Source organism: Ailuropoda melanoleuca, chromosome 10, assembly GCF_002007445.2.
Source record: "Ailuropoda melanoleuca isolate Jingjing chromosome 10, ASM200744v2, whole genome shotgun sequence".
In the NCBI taxonomy this organism is placed as follows: Eukaryota; Metazoa; Chordata; class Mammalia; order Carnivora; family Ursidae; genus Ailuropoda; species Ailuropoda melanoleuca.
In genome coordinates, this window is record NC_048227.1 from 71,033,585 (window position 1) to 71,055,339 (window position 21,755).

The following is a 21,755-nucleotide window of genomic DNA, read 5'->3' on the forward strand; positions in this document are numbered from 1 at the left end:
AAAAAAAAAAGAAAAAAAAAAGAAACCTGTCTTCTCCTCTCAATAATTTCATAAACACTTTCGTTTCTGGCTTTCCCATATTTGGGTTTCACTAGATGGAGCTCTCATTTGTTGGATAAGTTACAAATTCAAATTTTCCAAATTAACATACACTAAGTGGATTTTACCCCAGATAATGAGATAATCATCATCTGCTCAGACAAGGCTGAAGCTCCAAATTTGGATCCCACTGTTTGCATCTACAGTAGTTCTAGGCAGATAGCAACAGGAGCCAGCAAATTCTCCCCTGGGGTAAACACTCCCAAAAGCCTGTGGCTGAACATATCCAGCAATAACTAACATATCACAACTGTAACAAGTCTGGCTATGTGTTGGCTCTTTCTCTCTGACACCAACCATACATCAGGGATGGTATCCCTTCTCCCTATTGTCCCTTCCAGACAATTCTTACTCTTTCCTATAAAAATACTTGCCCCTGCGAGGCTCTTGCCCTGCAGTTATACCCCTTTTCCCTAGTCATATTGCTTCCATCTTTTGGATTTGTGATCATCCCAGTCAGTTATGGAAGAGCCTAGCAAGATATATTTCTGTAAGAAATCCTTCTATTCCACATACAAGTACACCCAGGTAACGCTATTCCTTTGAGGTGACAGATGACACATACTGACTGGATAGGTCTTTGCCTCCAAGATTATTCTTTTCCATACTCTTTCACACACCCTGTCCCCTACTTCTCACCTAAAAATGAAGAATATTAATAGTGACAATAAAATAAGGAGGAAATGAGTAAAAATTTAAAATCAATAAATCTGGCCACAGTGAGAATAAAGATCATGGGCATCATCATCTGCTGGGCCATTTCTGAGGCTATGGAATTCACTCCTCATTCCTGATTCCAAATCACATGGATCTGTGTGTTGGTGGGTTGGCGGCACATCTATGATGAATGCGTCAATTAAATAATCAACTGAAAAATAGTGGGATCAATTTCATTGGAAAGAATCAAGTATTTCTCTACCTAACTATAAACCTCAATCTAATCATTAAACAAAAACTGTACATTAAAAATAAATTAAGCTACAACTCACATAAAAAATATTTGAATCATGCTGAAAACCAACATTACCACATTTTTTAAAGGTGAAAACAACCAACCTTTCTGTTTCAAGGGAGGCTCCTCTATTTCTCCTATACCAAGACAAAAACAGTAAATTAGAAAAACTTTCAGCATAGCATAATCCTGCCTCTCTCTTTCCCCATTTTCTTTTGTTCATTAAAAAAGCCATCTATTAGTTTTGACATTAGTAGTCCTTGTATTACTTTGCCTCCCAAATTCCAGTTTTTAAGTATAAACTTTGTTTATGTACATTTATGTGAGATAGTTTCACTTTTATGAGTTCAATAAAATCGTGGCAGCAATCCAAATTATACATTATAGTTCGTATATCATGTTCATTTCAGTTCTCTATTGTTCGTCTCGACCTCTCACTGGGGCCAAACAAATACAAATTCAGACAAAGTCATAGCGAGGACTACAATAATAAGAGCTTTCCTGGTAGTCAAGACTGAATAGATGATTTGTGATGACTAAGGCTGACCCTAAAAAATGTCATGTAAAAGACAGAATCATAACGCTTTGTCCTTTTCACATCCATTCAATAGTAGTTTATGTATGGTTGGAGTTTATTTCCTTTTGTTTATTAATATATACAAGAGAGTACATAGGCTAGTTGCATAATTGTTGTGACATTTAGAATATGTCCTTCCATTCTACAACTCCGTTTGTTTCAATAAATTTACTTTTGATTATGATTTCAGTGGAAATGCTTTCTATTTGATCATGAATATGACTTACATGTATAAAACGTATGTCTATCAATTATTGTTGTTACTTCAGTCTACCTAAGGATAAATTTGAGAAATAGCTACTATGTTTTCCCCAAAGAAGCATATAAACTGTGAGGTCTTATTGTGAGTTTATAGTAGTACACAGTAAGACCCTCTCTACTGTAATGTTACCCAAATAGTAGCATTTAATTTTGACATCTTTTCCATAATGGCAGATGAGCTGTAAGATGAAAGCCAAATAGGGACCGATTTACTGAGTTTGGCAGCCTGTTGATAATGCTGTTAGAACTCAGAAGCGTATTCATTTTGGTTTAGCCTGACCTAAGTGCCCATTTAACTTCAAGCAAACCACCGTACTGCATAACTAATATTGTTCTGAGAAGTTAGGTGTGCTGCTATGCTCTTTGTACCTTTATCAGTGTCCTCATCCCCATCATCATCATCTTCTTCATCACCCTCAGACGAGATGATGTCAGACAACAAAGAAAAGAAGCCATAGACCCAGTCCGTGGTTTCTTCCACAGCATCATGTACAAGTTTTAGAGGATCTGAGCCAATCTTGGAAATAGAGCTCGCTAAAAGTAATTAAAAACAAGAGAAAAATTTTACAATCATTCCCCAAAAAACTAAGGAAAGCTGTTTATCCTAATTTGTGTCTTTGACACAAAATATGTTAATTTTATAAATGTAAATATCTCTTGGCTACAATTTTTGGGGGGCTCGGAAATAGAAACTATATTTTGTCATAGTATGCATGTGCATTCAATTAAAAAGAAAAGTTATTGAATACCTATGGTACCAAACACTATGGGGTTACCAAGAAAGAAGTTGTCCTTGAGAAGTTTATAATCTAAGTCAGAGTTTAATACAGGGCAAAATTAGGAATGGATTGAAATAATGCGCATCTATGTTATTCAAATTGCAATATACTCCCTACATTATGGGTGCTCCGAAACAGAAGATATCATCGGTGGCCCATATTATACTGGAAAGCATCATGGAGAAGATTGCTCTGTAAAGTTTCAGGCAAACAATAAGTGCCAAGTAGACGTAAGTAGCTGTGACTAAAGTAAGACTGATAGGTCCATTTGTTATAATTTGTGGTGCATCAGGAAAAATCTGGAATTGTCAAGGTAATTCATATCAGGTTCCAGCTAGATTCAATTTGTTTATCCTTGTTAGGCATAGCAGTACCTGAAAATAAAAAGTATTTAAATTTCTACTAACTTTGGTAGATAGAATTAGGAAAAACTGAAGTCTATAAATCTTCAATTTTTTTATATCCTGGGAAATAGAAACTATTTGTGAAATGAAAGATTAAAAAATAAAAATGCAAGCAAATAGACATAATAGATATTTCCAAAATGTTGTCCTTCTCCTTCTCATTTTAATTATATGAAAATTACTCTGAGGCTGCAAAGATAGCCTCTAATATCTGATTGAAGAGGTGATCTATCTAAAAATATGATATAAGTTGCAACTGACTTTTTTATCAATCTAAATTAAATTTTAGACTTATGTTTTCCTTAATTTTAAAAGTTATTTTAGCTTTTCAGAGATTTTTCTCCCTTTGATGTCTTAAAAGACTAGAATTATATCAACATATGATATTATTTAAAGGTTAAGGACTCTAAAATTAGGCTTTTATTCTGAAGGAGATAAGAAGTCACTGGAAAGTTAGAGCAAAGGAATGAAGTGATTGGACATATGTAACTTCATTCCCTTTGTTGAGGATTGAAAGAATGCCAGGTTGGAAACAGGGAGATCAGCCAAATGAAATAAGCAATGGGAAAGATGATGGTGATTTCTATCAGGATGATAGTGTGTGTGCGTGTGTGTGTGTGTGTGTGTGTGTGTATGAACTGTGGTCATTTTCTGAATGTATTTAAAAGATAGAATTAATCATATAGGCTTACAGTTTGGCTCCTGGTGTGAGAGAAAGAGAGGGGTACAGGATAACTTCAAGGTTTTTAGCATGAAAAACTGGCATGATGGAAATGCCATTTGCTGAAATGGGGAGGTCTGGAAAGAAACAGGGTTTTTTAGGGGGAGTATGTAAGTACCTGAGTTTTAGACTTGTCAAACTTGAGTTGCCTATTAGACACCTATGTGGAGATGTAGACATTTGTACAACCCAATATGACCTACAAAAGAAAAGTCTTAGCTGAAGATAGAAACTTAGGAGTTCAATAGAGGATAGAAGGTTCCAGAATCATGACACTGAATGATATCACCAAGGAAGTGGACCCAGGAGCATACCAACATTTAGAAGACAAAGAGATAGTCAGAAAGTTGAACCAGCAATTGATTATGACAAGGAGAGATGAGAGACAGAGATATACACACACACATCAAGAGAGAGCATGAGAGAACCAGAAAAAAGTATAATGCGTTAGATGTCAAGTGAGGAAATTGTCTTGAGGATGGTACAGTGATCAACTGGCAAAAGCTGCCGATAAGTCAAGTAAGATGAAGACTGAGAATAGACCTTTAGATTTAACGATGAGGATGTCATCGGTGACCTTCAAAGGGCTGTTACAGTGGAATGCATTCAGGACCAAATGGGAAGAATTTAGAGGTGGTAAGTAGATTTTACTATAAAGTAAATGACAGAGCTTGGGCAATGTATAAAGAGTACTAGAATCGTAGTGGGTTTTCAGTTGTTTGAACACTATTAAAATGGAAAGAATATTTCATTTTACGCTGATGGGTAAGATCCTACAGAAAGGGGAAAAGTATGTGCTCCCTTAGCACATATACTAGAAAGGGGGAAAGTGATATGAGAGAAAGGATTTCTGGGGAAATTTTAAATTTTATGTTCTATTTCAGGGGATTCACAGCCCATCCAAGGATGCCAAGTTACAAAATGTTGGTTTCAGGAAAACTTATCTTCATGATTCAGTGACAACGTAACTTTACTCTTTGGATCCTATTTTACTGCATTCTGGAGAGTTTCGCATGACAAGATATGGTAGTCTGAATGATGAGATTAAACCTTAGAGAAAGGAAATGAAATGGAATTTTATAATTGCAATTGAAAAATTTTAAAGAACTGTATGTAAAGAACTGGATTGTAATGGCACCATTAAATGTATTTTTTACCACTAGTATATATTAAATGTATTTTTTAGCACTAGTATATTTTATATCTAATGGAAGAATACGGCAAATGGGATTTTATGATCTGAATAGATTGAGACCATTTCCCCATTTCCCTTTTTTCTAAATGTTCACTGAGGAACTTAACAATAAAATCCAACAAAATAGACATCAGTTTAATTATCCTTATGCCTAAATGCACTATATATATATACACTCTGCAGACATGTATATTGCCTGGTCCTAAAAGAGTCAAACCAGGATGTTTTCATGAAGTCAATGTTGCTGGCTTGAGATCAGCCTCTAATTTTTAGTTATGTGGACAACAACTTTAAAAATATTAATATAGATGTACACATAGATAATAGATACAAATTATAGATATATCTTAAATAAGATAGTAGTCCTCAAGTTGATTCTAATTCCCTCTCCTGGATATCACCTCCAAATTATATTAATGGGAATAATACTATACAATGCAACTAAACATTTAATTGATGTGTTTTTTTAAATTATATTTTCTTACCTCTCATGTTTCCACGAGTTAAATTAAATATATTACATTAGGATCATCATAAAAATAATAGTAGCTAACATTTAGAGAGTATATATTACCTGCCAGATACTACTCTAAGAACTTTATATTAACCCACATTTCCCTTTCAATAACCCAATGAGGTAGCTATATTATTTTATCTCTCTTTTAAATATAAGAAAACTGAGGTTTTGCTATATTGCTATCAACAAAAAAAAAATGTGAATTCACAATTTGTTCTAGAGTCAGATATTGGATGAGAGATCCTGGGAGGGGTTTTCTTGCTGTTAAAAGGGGAAACAAGGACTTTATTGCATGGGAACATAAAGCCTGGAGCTGCTGTAGCCACCTTATAACCATAAAGACAGCAGCTGATTCACTGAGGAAGGCAAAGGTTAAAAATGAAAGAACTTGAGTCCATATGACATTGCTGAAGCATTGAATTATCCAATCTTGGAATAATCACCCTACTTCCAGAGCTTCTGTTATGTGAGATAAGAAATGTTTATCAGTGTTCAAGTCACTCTTAATTGTATCTTATATTTCTTACAGAAAAATATACCACCAGATGCAGGGGAAACTGCTCTAGGATCCTTATGATCAATAATTGGATTCTTGGCACTGATAAAAGAGTGCCAAGAGAGGCAAGGAAAAGTTTAAAGTTAAATACGATTTCTATTGGCCCTCTGTCTTTGAAGTCAAAGTATACAGATACTTAAGTTTCTAAATGGGAACATACACGGGAAATTAAATTAGTCATTTTCTCTGCTTTCCTCCTAAAGAACCAAGTCCATGTTTTCGCCATTATCCTTGACCGTCAGTCTTACATTCGTTAAGTTATATTAGACTCTTCTTGATCTTTCAAATCCTGACAAACATCGGCAAAGAACAGTTACAAGCTTGGATCCTGAGCTCAGACTGACAGCATTCAAGTTCAGGCCTCCCACCCAGTGCAATGCCAGCCCATATTGGAGGCAGACAGAAGGAGAAATCAGTAATAATAATCCTGTCTTTATTTAAAATTTTGATATTTGGTTCAGTGCAGATTTTTGCATTAATTTTGTAATTTTAACTATTGCATTAAAATATCATGCATCTTAATTACTGAGTTTTTCGGAGTCCTTACATTTTGTAACCAACGTGAGTGCATCACTCACCTCACTCTAGTCCTGGTGCTCCCCCACGGATAGCTGAATGATGTTGAGAAGATCAACTTTTTCCATGTCTATAAAATTCTTTGGTCTATGCTTTTCCATTTTTTTAAAGATAACTTTTCCACCCAAGAAATATTTTAAGAAAGGATTGTTTCTTAATATCTTCTCTTTAAATCCATGTATAATAATCCTTTAAAATGATTTTCACTGTTAAGTGTTTGCCTTCAACTCAAGTTGTGATCCCAGGTCCTGGGACTAAGCCCTCTTCGGGCTCTTTGTTCAGTGGGGAGCTTGCTTCTCCCTATCTCTCTGCCTGCTGCTCCCCCTGCTTCTGCTCTCTCACTCTCTCTGTGTCAAATAAATAAATAAAATATCAAAAACTAAAAAATAAAAAAATTAAATGATTTCTGCTAAAGAGATCATTGGAGTGGCACTGCCTAACAGAGATTTGGAAGGAACAAAGGTAAAAACAATAGTAAAATGGAGAGGTGGAGACCAATGAAAATTAAATTCAGCTTCTACAGTATAGGCCTTGCATTGGATAACTTCCATTGCAGCACATAATAACATTTCAAGGATCTTTGCATGGACAAAAATGTGGAATTCAAGCTATGTTGCAAAATTTCTTTGAAATTGAATATGTAGGCTAAAATAATTTTTGTATTCATTTAATTAACATTTTGTGATTTGGCAAAAATATAAATATTAAGTCAGTTCATTTTAGACTGGATAATTAAGTTATGAAGTAAAAAGATATTTGTATAGAGCATCTCTCAGATGCTTCTATAAAGAAGAGTGTGATGAAAACTCACTTTGCTCTATTTAAATGAGTGTTTTCACAAATGAGTGATAACCATGCTATTGCTGTAGTCCATAATATATGCTATATTTTTAAAGTAAGATGTTTAAAAAGTTGTATATAATTACATGCCCTGAATTACATAAGTGATGTATCTTCAAAACCAACTTTCTCTGAGTAACTTTCCTCCAACTGGATTTTTAACACAGAGACAACGTACAGAGGTTGAAATTCCCTTAAACTTGCTGTCCTTACCCTCAATGAACAGGCCTCAAAAATGGTGAAATGGAAAGTTGGATTCATGAAATTCCCTTGGTACTTCCTTTTTTAAAAGATTTTATTTATTTATTTGAGAAAGAGAGAGAGAGAGCAAATGCACAAGCAAGGGGGAGGGACAGAGGAAGAGGTACAAGCAGACTCCCCACTGATCAGGGAGCTGGATGCTGGGTTCCATCCCAGGACCCTGGGATCTTGTCCTGAGACAAAGGCAGATGCTTAAACGGCTGAGCCACCCAGGCACCCCTTCCCTTGGTACTTCTAATATTAACCATGCTATGAGAGAGTTTTACTTATGCAGGTGGAGTTGGGTTTTGAAGGCAGAAGAAGAGGCACTTGGGATGAAAATATGGACATAAAGTAGAGGGAGCGAGGAAATCTGGAGCCTGCAAGGGATGGGATGAGATTCATGAGAACAAACTGGAAATTGCATCAGTCCTATGACCTTCAAAACTCCCTTTCCAAAGAGAAGATGCTGTCACCCTTGTCATGCTGAATATGCACCTAGGAAAGGAGTAGAAGAAGCTGAAGAAGGATCTGTCAGGAGCTGGAGCTGCTGTAGGATCAGGGGCTGTCCCATGCCAACAAGGTGAGCCAAGGGATCAGGACAACGTGCATACTCAAGTTTAAAGGAAGACATTTGAAATTTTAAATAGGGGAATAATAATAAAAAAGATGTGCAACTTTCATTCTGGCCTCAGAATGAAAAGGAGGCAAAGGCAAGATTCTAGGCAAAAAAAAAAAAAAAATACGTGGCTACTGCAACAATCTTGGGGAAACTAAAGCAGGAGTTCTAGAAATAAGTCACAGAGTACAGAACAGAGCCAAGAGATGTTTAAAAGTTAAATGAGTGTTTTTTGATCACTGAGTGTTTATGGGCCATGGGGAAAGAGGAGAGCTTACAAGGAGTCCCACATTTCTGACTTAAAAAGCTGGAAAATGAACTGGACTTAGAATCTAGGAGGCAGGCCTGGAAAGAAATATAACTAGTTCAGTTGGGAATCTTGAGTTTAATGCTCCAACTGAACATCCTTATGCAATTAAAAAAATTGGAGACAGATTGAGGTTAAGGATGGGGAAAATAAAAATGCTTATGAGATTAATTTTTCCTTCAAAATAAAAATAGTTTTACTGACTCCCATGGTGGAAAGTTTTTCTTAAAACTTATGATAAGCTTTGATTGTTTAGAACCGTGTCTACTTTTATCTTCTAAATCTTACTATCTTGCCATTTTAGAAAATTGATCCTATTGGTAGATTGAGAGCCATATATTAAAGGTAAGTAGACTAAATATGATGGCAGCTTGCTTATCACTTGTTTGGGTGATGCAAAGTCATTGCAACCGACACAAGGAACAAGGCGATACTGGTTGACAAGGGCAAGAAGCCAGCGATGCCAAAGAGACTTACAAAAGTCCTAAGAAGATAAGGTTTTAATAAGGAAGAGGCTATCAATAGTTCTTATGCTGTAGGGTTTAACCAAGATGAATGGTAAGTGTGCAAGTTGTTCACACTTAAGTCACAATTTGTTCCCTTGTTCAATGTGTTCAGTAACAAGTCAAGTGTGTATCTGAGACATTTTAGCAAAGTGATAGAATAGTGCCAAATCATCTCTTAACAGAGGGCTTTAGAAACAAAGAGGGCTGTCGCTAAATGGCGATATAGGGAAGTGAGGGAAATTTGTTTTTCCAAGTTAAGAAAACCCATAAACACTCATGGCAAAGGAGGGAATAGAGGAGGAGATTTCGAAGATCCTGGAAGGAGACGGCATTTTACATCTAGCAATATTTATATGTACCAACATTGAAAAAGTACCTTCAAGGCTCTTCCCTTCTATACACACCCAGATACACACATTCCCTTAAAAGTAATGAGCCCGTTTGAAAGGCCAAATCTTCCTGGTGCGCCTGGTGGTTCCGTGGGTTGGCTGTCTGACTCTTGATTTCGGGTCAGGTCATGAGATTGAGCCCCGGAGTCTGTTGAAGATTCTCTCCCTCTGCCCCCACCCACTCCTGCTCTTTCTTTCGATCTCTCTCTTTCAAATAAATAAATAAATCTTTAAAAAAAATCTTCCTAAAGCAATAACTCGTACTTTGGGTTACAAGGAGGTCATTAGACTGAAGTGCTTCGAATGCTTTAGCAGCCAATGAAAGCAAACCCAAACCTAAGACTGTAAATACCTCAAGGTTAAGAAATTAAAACCGAAGGAGAGCCAATCACAGTCAACCAGGCTTTGCCAAGTAAGGGGAACTCTTAGCCACAGCCCATCAATAATTGCCTTGCTCTGCTTCCACCTTCTACGGAATCCTTCCAACTCCTGTAGGTGGAGATCTCATAACCACTTTCTTTTTGGTGCTGCCTGGTTCCACTCAATTTTTCTTCAAACTCTTAACATTTTGAATATGCCCCAGTTTATCTTTTAACATCCCAGATAAATATATTTTCCCAAACCATTGTCATTTTCACTCTCCATTTTCTTTTCTCTTCCTCTCTGTCTGGTCATCTTTTCTCTCTCCCCTCCCTCAGATCTCTGCATACTATCAGTATGAGATTACAATGGTCAGGCCTGCTCTCTTTTTTAGTGATAACCATGTAAGAAATAAAATAAAATAAAATAAAATAAAATAAAATAAAATAAAGGGCAGACACAAAGCTTTTGAAGTACATCAGATTCTAAAAGATAAAACTCATGTGATTTACCATTTTGAAAAAATAAAATACTTGCAGATGTTGGATATTTAGATGCTTTTAAACCAAAGAAAAACTAGGATCCTGATTTAAAAGCACTTTTGGTGAGCTAATTGTTTTATTGACTGCACAAGGAAATGACTGTCACTTTTCTAATCTACATTTGAATAGTCATAGTGTAGCTCCAATCCTTGCGATTCAAAATCTGAGGCATGGGCATTTTCCTTCTGCTTTTTAACGTTTTCTCAATTCAAATTTTCTCATACTCATCTTAACTATTAACAGACTTCAGTATTTTAGAAATGTACACTTGTATGGAACCCTAATGAAATTAAAGACAAGCAACTTTAGTTAAAATTACATGGCTATTTCAATATTTAATAGTTTCATGGCAATGTTTCTAAGTCATTCTTTGCTATTCCTCAACTGTAACTTTTGGAGGCAATGAGGAATGCTACCGAATGCAAATAGATGTACACTTCACCTCTTTTTCCCAATATGACCCCAATCAACCAATTTTTTGCTGGCAAAATCCTGTTGCAAATGTTTCAGCCTGGAATATTTCCAGCCAACTGGAGCTAGATCCATGTCAAATAAAGGGCATTTTATATTCTGACACAAAATTGCAAACAACTTCTGGCTCCTTTTACCCATGTCAAGTATCTAAATAAAATGAGAGAATCTTATACTTTTATTAATGAGCATGGTGTAGCTGTTATTATATTAAGAGAAAAACCAGTTTGCTTTCCTCTTTTTTTAAAGAAGTATCTTAAATATGAACACAGTTCCAATGTTATAATATTAACAAGTAATGGAAAAGCAAGTTTTCTGTAGATTTATAGATTTCGATAGATTTGTTTCCAAGCTAACATTCAATGAATTAATTTTCTGGTAACACAAGAATAGTCAAAATATCACAGTACTCCAATCGGATGATTTATTTGGGTCATCATATTATAAACTTAACAGACCAGTGGAGAAGAGAGATATTAGATTTGGGATTAATATAGCAATTAACATATCTGGACTAATTATTTAATAAACATGCATTTGGTCAGTCAAGTTTTAGTCTTGGAAACTCTTGACTGTATTATATAGTCTCTTTAGCTATTCTGTTGCTCAGTGTTAGCTGAGGAAATAATTTTGAAGTTCTTTTTACCACATTAAAATGTAGTATGTAGCGCCATGAATTATGTGCTTATTATATCATATAAGAGTAACAAACCATTTCAGAATGGCTTGAACATTTCCTCAATGTTAAAATAAAATAGAGTACTTTAATCACTGGATTTCTTTTGTGTAATTGCTAGAATCTATGTATATTCACATGATATTTAAAAACTGGAAATCAAGTGGTCAATTCATCTTTTTGAAATATGCCTATTCATCTTTTTGAAACATTGAAATACGCTTAAGGTCATGAAGAATAAATTAAAATAGTACTAACTACAATTTATCTAATAATGATGATGTGCCATTCAAAATTCCAAGTGTTTTGTATGTATTAACTTATTCAAGGTTCACAGGACCATATGAAGCAGGTACTATTATTCCATAGAGAGAATGAAATTGAGGCACACAGAAGTAATTTCCCCAAGATTACACAGCAACTGATCGGTTGTCAGGAGTGATTGGTAAAGTCAGGATTCTAACCCCAAATTTTGTTATTACGATTTTGTGTCTTTGCTTTTTTTTTTCTTTGTTTGCTTGTTAGACATGCTTAGCAAATAACTTCTGTTTAGATCATACAAATTTTATTGAACAAGATGTGTCAGGCAATAAACAGGGCAACAGGATTATTAAAATGAATAAGATAATCCTTTCCTTTGAGATGCTTAAAGTGCAATCAAGGAAACAGACATTTAAAAAGTATTTTAAATATGAATACTAACATTATCAGTATCATCATACACTAATATTTTATGAAGAAATACTATGCTCAATACTCAGCATTCAGAGTGTAAAAAATGCTATCACCTTTTCCTTTATTTCCTTATCTATTCATTCGCTTTCACCTAAACGTTCATTCAAATGTTTCCTGAGCTCATACTTTGTGCTAAACACTTCTAAGCACTTGAAATATCAAGTAAATGAAATAAAGCCATTTCCTTACAAACCTAACAAATCAGTGGAGAAGAGAGATTTTAAATAAATAATCACACCCTGGGGCGCATGGGTGGCTCAGTCAGTCAAGCTTCCAACTCTTGATTTTAGCTTAGGTTGTGGGATGGAGCCCACCTCAAGTCCTGTGCTCAGTGCAGTCTGCTTGTCTCTCTCTTTCCCTGCTCCTCCCCCTGCTTGCTCTATCTCTAAAATAAATAAATAAAATCTTAAAAAAAAAGTCATACCCGATTAAATATATACAACTTGTAAATATATACTATGAGTAAAGAGTAAATAATATAATGAGGAAGTATGACAAAGTGACTTGATTTACACTGAAAGTTCAGGAAAGGTTTTTCTAAGGAAGCGAATTTAAGCATAGCACTGAAAGTTGTATAATAGCTGATCCATCAAAAATTTGGGTGTTAACAGATGGTATGATTTATAATTGTATCCATCTACATGGATAAATTTATAAATGCAACATAAGGCCTCATTTGGTAAGGTTCAAATGAGTGGTATAGAACACTGGTTTCAAACTTTTGGATTTTTTGACCTTGAAATTCACCACCAGCAAAAACCTGGAACCCAACGTCAAATTGCCAACTTTTTATTTTATAGAAGAATGTCATTTATAAACAGTGACAGAAATAATGTCTGCAATTAACATCATTTCCAAAGAGAATTTTAAGACTAAAAATGTAGGCACCATAAAATTAAGAATACTCCTTTAAAATAAATACATTTTTCTTTATCTTTTTCCTTATTTCATGAAGGAGCAACAAATTTTCATTAGGATCTGGAAATCATTGGACTATGGAAACTTCTGCTTCCTTGACGTGTTTATGAGTAGACTGGATTTGGGTAATGAAATGTATCCTTCTAGATGTAGTGACAAAGAGGACCAAACAGGCCTGAGACATTGAACGGAAAAGTAGGATTTTGATAAGACTTGAATCAGAATAAGAATCCCATAAAATGTCAACTATACTTGAAAACTCAGTGCACATGAGAACTGATAAAGTCTAAAATGTTGCATTTAGTGTCTCGGTCTTCCAAGTCTCCTAAAACGTGATAACATATTCATATACAGACAGTCACACAGATATCTCTCTACACTCACACACACATACACACACACACACATACACACACACACACACATATACATATATACATAACCATTAAATGTTAAATTTATACATTCTGATTGGCTTTGGGTCTTCCCTGAATCATTTTACTCCTCTATACTCACAGCCTGACAAACAGTGCACCTGCTTAACTGGGCTAAGTGCCAGAAGAAAAAATCAGGGAAATTAATTTCCAAGAGCAGTAGATACATGGCACACCTCATTAGAAAATCTATTTAAAAGGCATATCAGGAGATGTCTGCAAGACTTTCATAAGAAATTGATGCTTCCTACCATGATGTCCTTGCTGGCTTTCTTCTCAGATTATTGATCTTCCTTCCCAGTAATAAGATTCAAATTCAAGTATGCTTAATGAGTGTCTCCTATGTGCCAGGCACGCATGTTTTACATAGATTATCTTATCTAATTCTTACAAAATTGTTTTGAAATAAGTGTGTGGAATGCATGCAAAAATTACCAAATGTGCTTCTTTGAGACCTCCTGGTACACCCATATAAACATTTTTCCTTCTTATGGATAGGGATGTTAATAAATTATGACCCTTGTTCTTGAGGCAAGAAAAGCCAAGAGTTAACTACAATTTATTCCTGTACCTTCTGACCTAGAGGAAAATCATTAATATCTACTAATGCTTGAATTTGTAGTGATCTCTTTAGAAATCTTATTTTTTGCATTTATTGTTTAGAGAGAAAAAGTTGTCTCTTTATGAATAAGACAAACAAGTTGGCAAGGAATTTCAACCAAAGCCCACAAATTCTGATCCTGAGAGAGTTATTAAATCATCAGGGCAGCCCTCTGTTTTCCGAAAGAGCTTCCTGGCTGAGTCTGCAGAAGCTTGGGGGCAAGGTCTCCAGCAGCCTTTGTGATCCTCTTGTCTCAGTTAATAAAAAAGCAACATTGCCCTGCACTAACCCTCACCACCCCCAGCACCCTCCCCAACTTGGCCTTTCTGAAGACTCTCATCTTCCAGGAGAAAAGTAAAGGCAAGATGGATAATATCTCAGTGATCAGAATCTTGGTTTCTGTCTGTTGCTCTGAGGTAAATATTAACCGCTCTCCATTTCACTCTCACAAGTGTCCTGTTTTAGAAAAGTTATATACAGTCATCCTACGTGATGGCTTTGTATGCTCTTAAATCACTAAACTGGTACTACATTTCCCAGAATTCCCTTACATGTAAGGTCTAGGTAACATTTGGGCACAAGAGAAACTTGCATGAGCTTTAGAAAGCAAAACAGAAGTCTTAGCCATTATTTATTCTCTGCAGGTTGGTGTAGGGCAGGTGCTGTCGCAGCTCATGCACATTATCACCCATATGCTGGCTGACCTTGACAGGTGGCAGCAGCCGGCTGCGTGTTCTCCAGTTCCCACTGGACCGCCTCCTTCAGCATCTCCAAATCCTGGCCAGGTGCTTGTGCAATTCCGTAGTGGAAGGCACCGATTTATCTTGAGCTCACCCACATCATTGTAATTTGAGGTGGTGAGAGTCAAATAAGGGTTCCAGTTTGTCCTTGTCAATTCCAGTTTGTCCTTTGTCTCTCCTATTCTATTTCCATCTGCCCTTTCTAATGATGGGGTTCAGTACATGCTTCCCCAGATACGGCACCTTGGCATATTGAATGTTTTCAGCTGGAAGAGTTTGAGAAATGACATGTGCAAGGACTTTCTGACCTTCCCCTGAAGCAGGCCATGAAACTTTCCTGAGGAAAGTGTCCTCCCTAAACCCAGAGGAAAGGAATATCCTTATTTCCAAGACGCCCAGAGGAATCTGAATGAACAGCCCTTGCTGTTTCCTCAATTTATGACACTTAGCTCATACTCTTTTTGTTCTGTCACATTTTCCCCCCACTTTCCCCTTTTCATCAAACCTAGCATAAAAATGCTTGGGCTTAACTGCTTCTTAAGGTCTTCCTTTCTTTATGAAGGCTCCTGTGTCTCATAAAACGTACATTAAATAAATCTGAATGCTTTTCTCTTGTTAATTTATCTTTTGTTAGAAGGGCCCTGGCCAACATTTTAGAAAGATAGAGGAAAAAGTATTTTTCCTTTCCTACACCAACTTCCACTCTACTGACCCATGACCTGGTGCCAGATACACTTCAACAGCCCTACCTAGACTGCTAATCAGTTCTCATGAATGCATAAACCTTATACTAAATCTTCTATTCTATATCACTGTAGTGACTGTACTCTGATCAAATTCTGACAGATACACCATATTATTTTTGGAAAGTGTTTGAACTTTATTTTTAGGAAGAAATGAAGGGTAGGTGAAATCTCTTTTTTAGTATCTGGTTTTGTTGTTCATTTGTCAATGTCTTAGAATTTGTCTCATTTGATCAGAAGAAGCAAAGTCTCAAATTTTGCTGACCAGAAAGCAAGGTGTTATTCCCATGTGACAGGCAGAGACACCAAGTTCCTAGTCATGTTAGCTTGTAGGTTAGAGAGTTTAGAGTGATCTCAAGTCTTCTGAAAGAAGCACATAAAAGCCAATTCCACATATGCCTCACAGGTAGATTATTTGAGTACATTAAATCAAATTCAGAAAATTTGGAAGTGTGAAGGTTGCTTAGAAGAGAATCATTCTTCTCCATCCAGTACAGTATTTACTTATGAAAATAGATTTTCATTTCTCTATGAACAATTTCTTAATGCCTTAAAAGTGTTTACCTACTTTTCTAAAGTGCCGGAGAGTAATTTAGAGCCCAGGGACAGCTGCCCTCTCTGGTCTTCAGAGTTATTCCCAGTATGCTTTCTTTTATCACTAGCTTTGTATTAACAATACATATTTCAAAGACATTATGTAGTACAAAAGACTCATTGTAATAATATTAATCCTTAGTAAATATTTGAAATGTATCAATTAAAAATAATATTATAACATAAGAGTACCATTTACATTTTGACACTCTTATTGAAGCAAATGATTTTTTTCTATGAAGAATCAACATTAAAAAGGCAGATTAGAATTTACTAAATGGAGAAAAGAAATTAAAATTTTAATATGAGTGTATATATATCCCATGTAACCAATGGTTAATATGAGTTACAGGTTTTATGCTGTAATTATACAGTCTTTGAACTTATATTATTTTCATTTCGGAAATTGCATGTTCAAATCTGAATAAGCAAAAAGTATTTGAAGTTATTATTTGAAAAATGTATGTATTTGTTCTTTAGAATTTCAGCTTTGTGATTATTTTATTTTCATTTCAAATTCATTGGAGAATTTATCTTCCTAGATGTGGCCTCATGATGCCAATCATCCCTATACATCGTCTTTCTTTTCGCACCTATTGTAATTACAATAACTTTTTGTCAGCTAGAGTATTGGACGGCATTTCCTTATATCTAAGCATTTATCTAAAGATGTATAGCTTGGCAAAGTAATTTTCTGAAAGTAGAATACGTGGTGGCCACCCTTCAAGTTGGCCCCCAACGATCATTGCCTGCCGATATTCACAACATCATGTCGTTTCTTAGGACAAAAAGAAGGGCTGACCTGTGTAACCAAAACGATTTTGCAGAACTGACGGTATGTGATTTTCATGTCTTGGTCATAAGAGGCTTTGTGGCTTCTGCCTTCTTCTCTCTTGGATCTGAGAGCAGTCAGTTGCCATGTTGTGAAGACACACTAGCATTAACTTGACAGCCAAATGAATGAGACATCTTGCCAATGGTTCTACTACCACACAAAATCTTTCAGATGTCTACAGCCCCAGCCAACTTCTTTACTGCAGCCTCAAGATACACGCTAAGCCTTTCCCAAACTCCTGACCTGCAAAAAATGTTTGGCATAATAAATGTTTATTGATGTTTTAAACCACTTATTTTTGAAGTAATTTATTATGTAGCAATGGATGACCATTACAAAATATGACAAGTAACATTTCATCTTACAAACATATTTTATTATTTTTAATTCTGATTTTATTAAATGTATTTATTAATTTTTAAAGTTGGTCAAAAATGGATGAAATAAAAATTTTATGATACTTTTTCTTCATAATGTAAGAAATTATTTCAAAATAAAAATGTCAACATTATGTCTGTAAGAAATGGAGAACAGAAAACTTACTACATGACAGGCACTCATGTACAGAGATGAATAAGACAGTCCCTTCCTTGGATAAGTTTAAGTTTCTGAGTGAAACAGACAAGTAAAGAGATACTTACAATACAGCATGTTAACTGCTGTTAATACAACCACCCCTAAGGTACTAAGGTAATGAAAGCGCAGTGCAGTGAATTTTTCTTAGGAAATCTGAGAATGTTTCACCAAAAAATGGAAAAAATCTTGAAGGATGAATACATCCTTCAAGAAAATGGTGGAATGAATCTCTACTAGCGATACTGACATTTATACAGTGCTTGTGATAAAGCAGGTTCTGTTCTAAGCACTTCAAATATATTCACTTATATAATTCTCTCTCTCTTTTTTTTTAAATTAATTATTTATTTGACAGAGAGAGAGAGAGAGAGGCAGCAAGAGAGGGAACACAAGCAGGGCGAGTGGGAGAGGGAGAAACAGGCTTCCTGCCGAGCAGGGAGCCGGATATGGGGCTTTATCCCAGAACACTGGGATCATAACCTGAGCCTAAGGCCAATGCTTAACCACTTGGAGCCACCCAGGCGCCCTAATTTTCTTAATTTTATTACATAGGTACTATTACTGTCCCCACTTTATAGATGATGAAACTGAGGCAAAAAGAGGCTAAATGACTTTTCCAATATCACACAGGTAGGAAGTTGTAAGATCTGGACTTAATACCAGAGAAATCCAGCACAGAGTTCACATTTTTTAACTGCTTTACTACATTTTCTGGTGGGGGAGAGGGGGGACGGTGGGAGAATGGTATGAGCAGAGTGAGAGTGAGAATATATGTGTTCCTAGGGATAGAAAGCAGGGAAAAGCAATAGTAAGGATGGCTGGAAAGCAGGTTGCATGAGCTGAATTACAAGATGAAAAGAGAGAGTTAAACCAAGGACTTAAATTTAATGCCAAGAAATTTGCACTTTGGCAATAGGAAATACTTGGTGAAATTTATGTTTTATGAAGATACCTTGGGAGCAACGGTAAAGCGGAGAGACTTGGATGAGGGAGACAAGAAGAAATTGCATTCGTGCCCTCCACAGAGAATCAAGGTCTGAAATGTAATAATGGAAACAGTGGTAACCAGAGAAGGGAGGGGACTCATGAGACATATGAGAGTTAGCTGGCATGGGGCATGGTGATTGATCGTGTCCAGCAGATTTAAAAGATGACTTGCAGATTTCTTTTTGTGGGGAATGGATAGATGGTTAGGTCACTAACAAATATAGGAAAATGGGGGAGGAGGCCTCACACAGAAGATGTGCCTAATAAACACTCCTTGAAAGAAGAAAGGAAGTAGCAGTAATACAGAGGCTATTTTTTTCCCCTGTGAGATGAAATGCCAGTAACATAGGTATTATCAATAACACCTAATTACACTAGTCCAAGGAAGCTCTACCATGGATTGAAAGTGTGTCTTGCATTTAAGTAATCTAATCTGAAAGTCTAACTACAGGTAGCTGCTCATTTTATAAAATAATTAGAACAAATTCCTTGCAACAGTAATTTCTGTGATGTACTTATTACATTGATAACTTTATAAATATGAGATTTATAAGCAATTCTCAAAATATATCTATTGTAAAACTTAAGAACTGTATTTTACGATCATATTTGGTTCCAAAATGTAATTGAATGAAATTCTAGAAAGGAAAGAGTAGATGATATATCACCATTGATATAAGTTTGAGGGAAATAAAATAATCTAGAGTCATATAACCAACTTTTCACTTAAAACTCTAGGTCATAATTTTATATGACAGGCACTTCAATTGTATATCCTTTTAAAAGCCTCTATTACACAGTATACCCAAAGTATGGCTTATATAGAGAAGAGGTTCACAGTTCTGGACGGTGTTTTTCTCTCATTGATATCATGGGACTCACCTCTACTTGTTAGATAATGCTCACATTAGCACAGCTACTAATGGTACTACAGGAAGAATCGTCTCAATCACACCACCATGTCAATAAACCCAAATGATCCAGTTCTATGACTTTGCAATATTTATGCTTATATTTCTTTTCATGTAGCCATTGCTTGGCACATCTATTACGTTCTTGATAAATAATTGCTGAGTGTGTATAATGCCATAATAAGAAGTAGAGGATCCCTGACTGTACAGAATGCAACTTATAGTATTTATAGTTCCTGGGTCCTACTGATTCCATTCCCATTGGAGAAAGAAAATGGGAGGTGACGGTGAGGGTGAATGGTGCAAATATGTAGGAGCACATTAAGAACTGAATGAGATGGTTTTGTTTGCAGTAAAAAGCATAAATTTATTCATCTATTTACTTAATATTTATTATACACCTGACTGAGTCCTTCCCTCAAGGAACTCATGGTCAAGAGAGCATGTCAGATGTGGAAATGGACACATATCATTTTAAAAGTGTTAACATACCTTGAACAAAGAGATAGACAGTATACTCAAAGATTGAATAGGCCATAATGAAAATCCATCTTTCCTCACTTGCATTATTCCTGTTTTACTCCAAACCCATAAGAACACATGGCCACTCAATATGTAGTATCTCATTACAAGTAATTCTGGGAAAATCCTTTCACACTCTTTATTTTCAGGCACTCAAAATAGGGTGTTTTGATGGGAGGAGCAAAGAGAATGTCTGGAAAGGAAGCTTGGAGCCAGATGGTAGAGGGACTTAAAAATGCTTTACACAATTTCCCACTTGTCCAAAAGTTTTTTATTTGGTTTGGTTTGGTTTTAAATTGATTAAGTCTCTGTTCCCAAACCAAATCTCCCCCAAACTTTTTAATCATTATCTTCATGAAACTGTAACATTCAGCTTGTGTTCGGCATTACAAATACAGAAATTTATTTCATTTGAAATCACTGACTACAACAAGCAAGGAAGAACAGGTAGGAAATGGGGAAGAAGGAAACCAGACTTCACTGACACTCAGGCACGTTCGTCAGGAGTTTTATTTCTCACACAAAGATGAGATGAAAAGAAACAAAGATAGGCGTGAAGAACATTGCTTCTTTTCATCTAAAACCCACATTTCACGGATCTTACCTGAAAAGTTTTTGTAATCCACTAGGTCAAACATAACAACAGCAACAGCTGACCATGTGATTATCAGAGCAATGACCAGAAGCCAGGCTGCTGGGGAGCTGAATGTTGTCACTATGTCTTCTGTGACTGTCCTCTTCAGCACTTTTCCAGGGGATTTGGGCATAGATCCATTTTTACTGTCGATCACAGTTGTGGTAGTAGATGCATTTCCTAATCAAACATTCAGAAGGAAGAATTACAATTTAGAACTTCATGTCAAATGTTGATGACCAAGAACCCACACAGATTATATAATTATATTAAAGTTGTTTGTACCATTTTCTACAGTAGAACATACCTCTTTGGTGGCAGGGCCACACTTCCTGCCCACTACCCCAGTGTTTACCCTCCACTCTGAAATCCACATGCCCTAGTGATTAGCATTCCTCCTCTCCTAAACGCTGTAAATAATACCATGGGAGCCACAAACTTTGTCATCACCTTCAGTCATTTTTACTTCTCCCTTACCACCTCCTACATCCACTACCATCAAAGGCAATGGGTTTTTGGTCAAGTTGTTTTTTAACAGCTTTTACCTTTATTTAGGTTCATATGTCAGTTCTAACTGCAAGCAAAAATGTTTCCTCTGGGGGAGAAATAAAATCAATGATAAAGTAGTTCAAATGGAGGAAATCCTTTTTGGATATCCTGGTTTAACTGTATAATTGACCTTTCTGTTGAGACCATTCATTTTTATTTGTGAAGAGGCACAGAAGATCTAAGTGATCTTCTGTGTAAAGATGTTGGAAAATTTTATTACATCCAGTAAACTTGTTACTCCTGCTTTCAAAGGTCTACACGTTGATGGGAGAAAATTTAAAAAATATTTAAAAATAGCAAAATACATAAATAGATAATCATTTGTAATCTGCTGACCCAGAAACGACCATTAACATGTTGTTCTACTTATATCTACTTTTCTGTACGTA

The 21,755-nt window shown here is 35.8% G+C and overlaps 1 protein-coding gene across 1 annotated transcript in view; it reads right to left on the minus strand.

Annotated features, from left to right (window-relative positions):
• The window catches only part of TRDN (triadin), a 379,865-nt gene that overhangs the window by 314,866 nt on the left and 43,244 nt on the right, over positions 1–21,755 (minus strand). Inside the window, exons 2-4 of the mRNA XM_034669079.1 lie at positions 20,788–20,997; positions 2,259–2,423; positions 1,156–1,188 (exon numbers count right to left, since the gene is read on the minus strand). Coding sequence (XP_034524970.1) covers positions 1,156–1,188; positions 2,259–2,423; positions 20,788–20,997 — 408 coding nt within the window. The remainder of the gene's footprint in view (positions 1–1,155; positions 1,189–2,258; positions 2,424–20,787; positions 20,998–21,755) is intronic.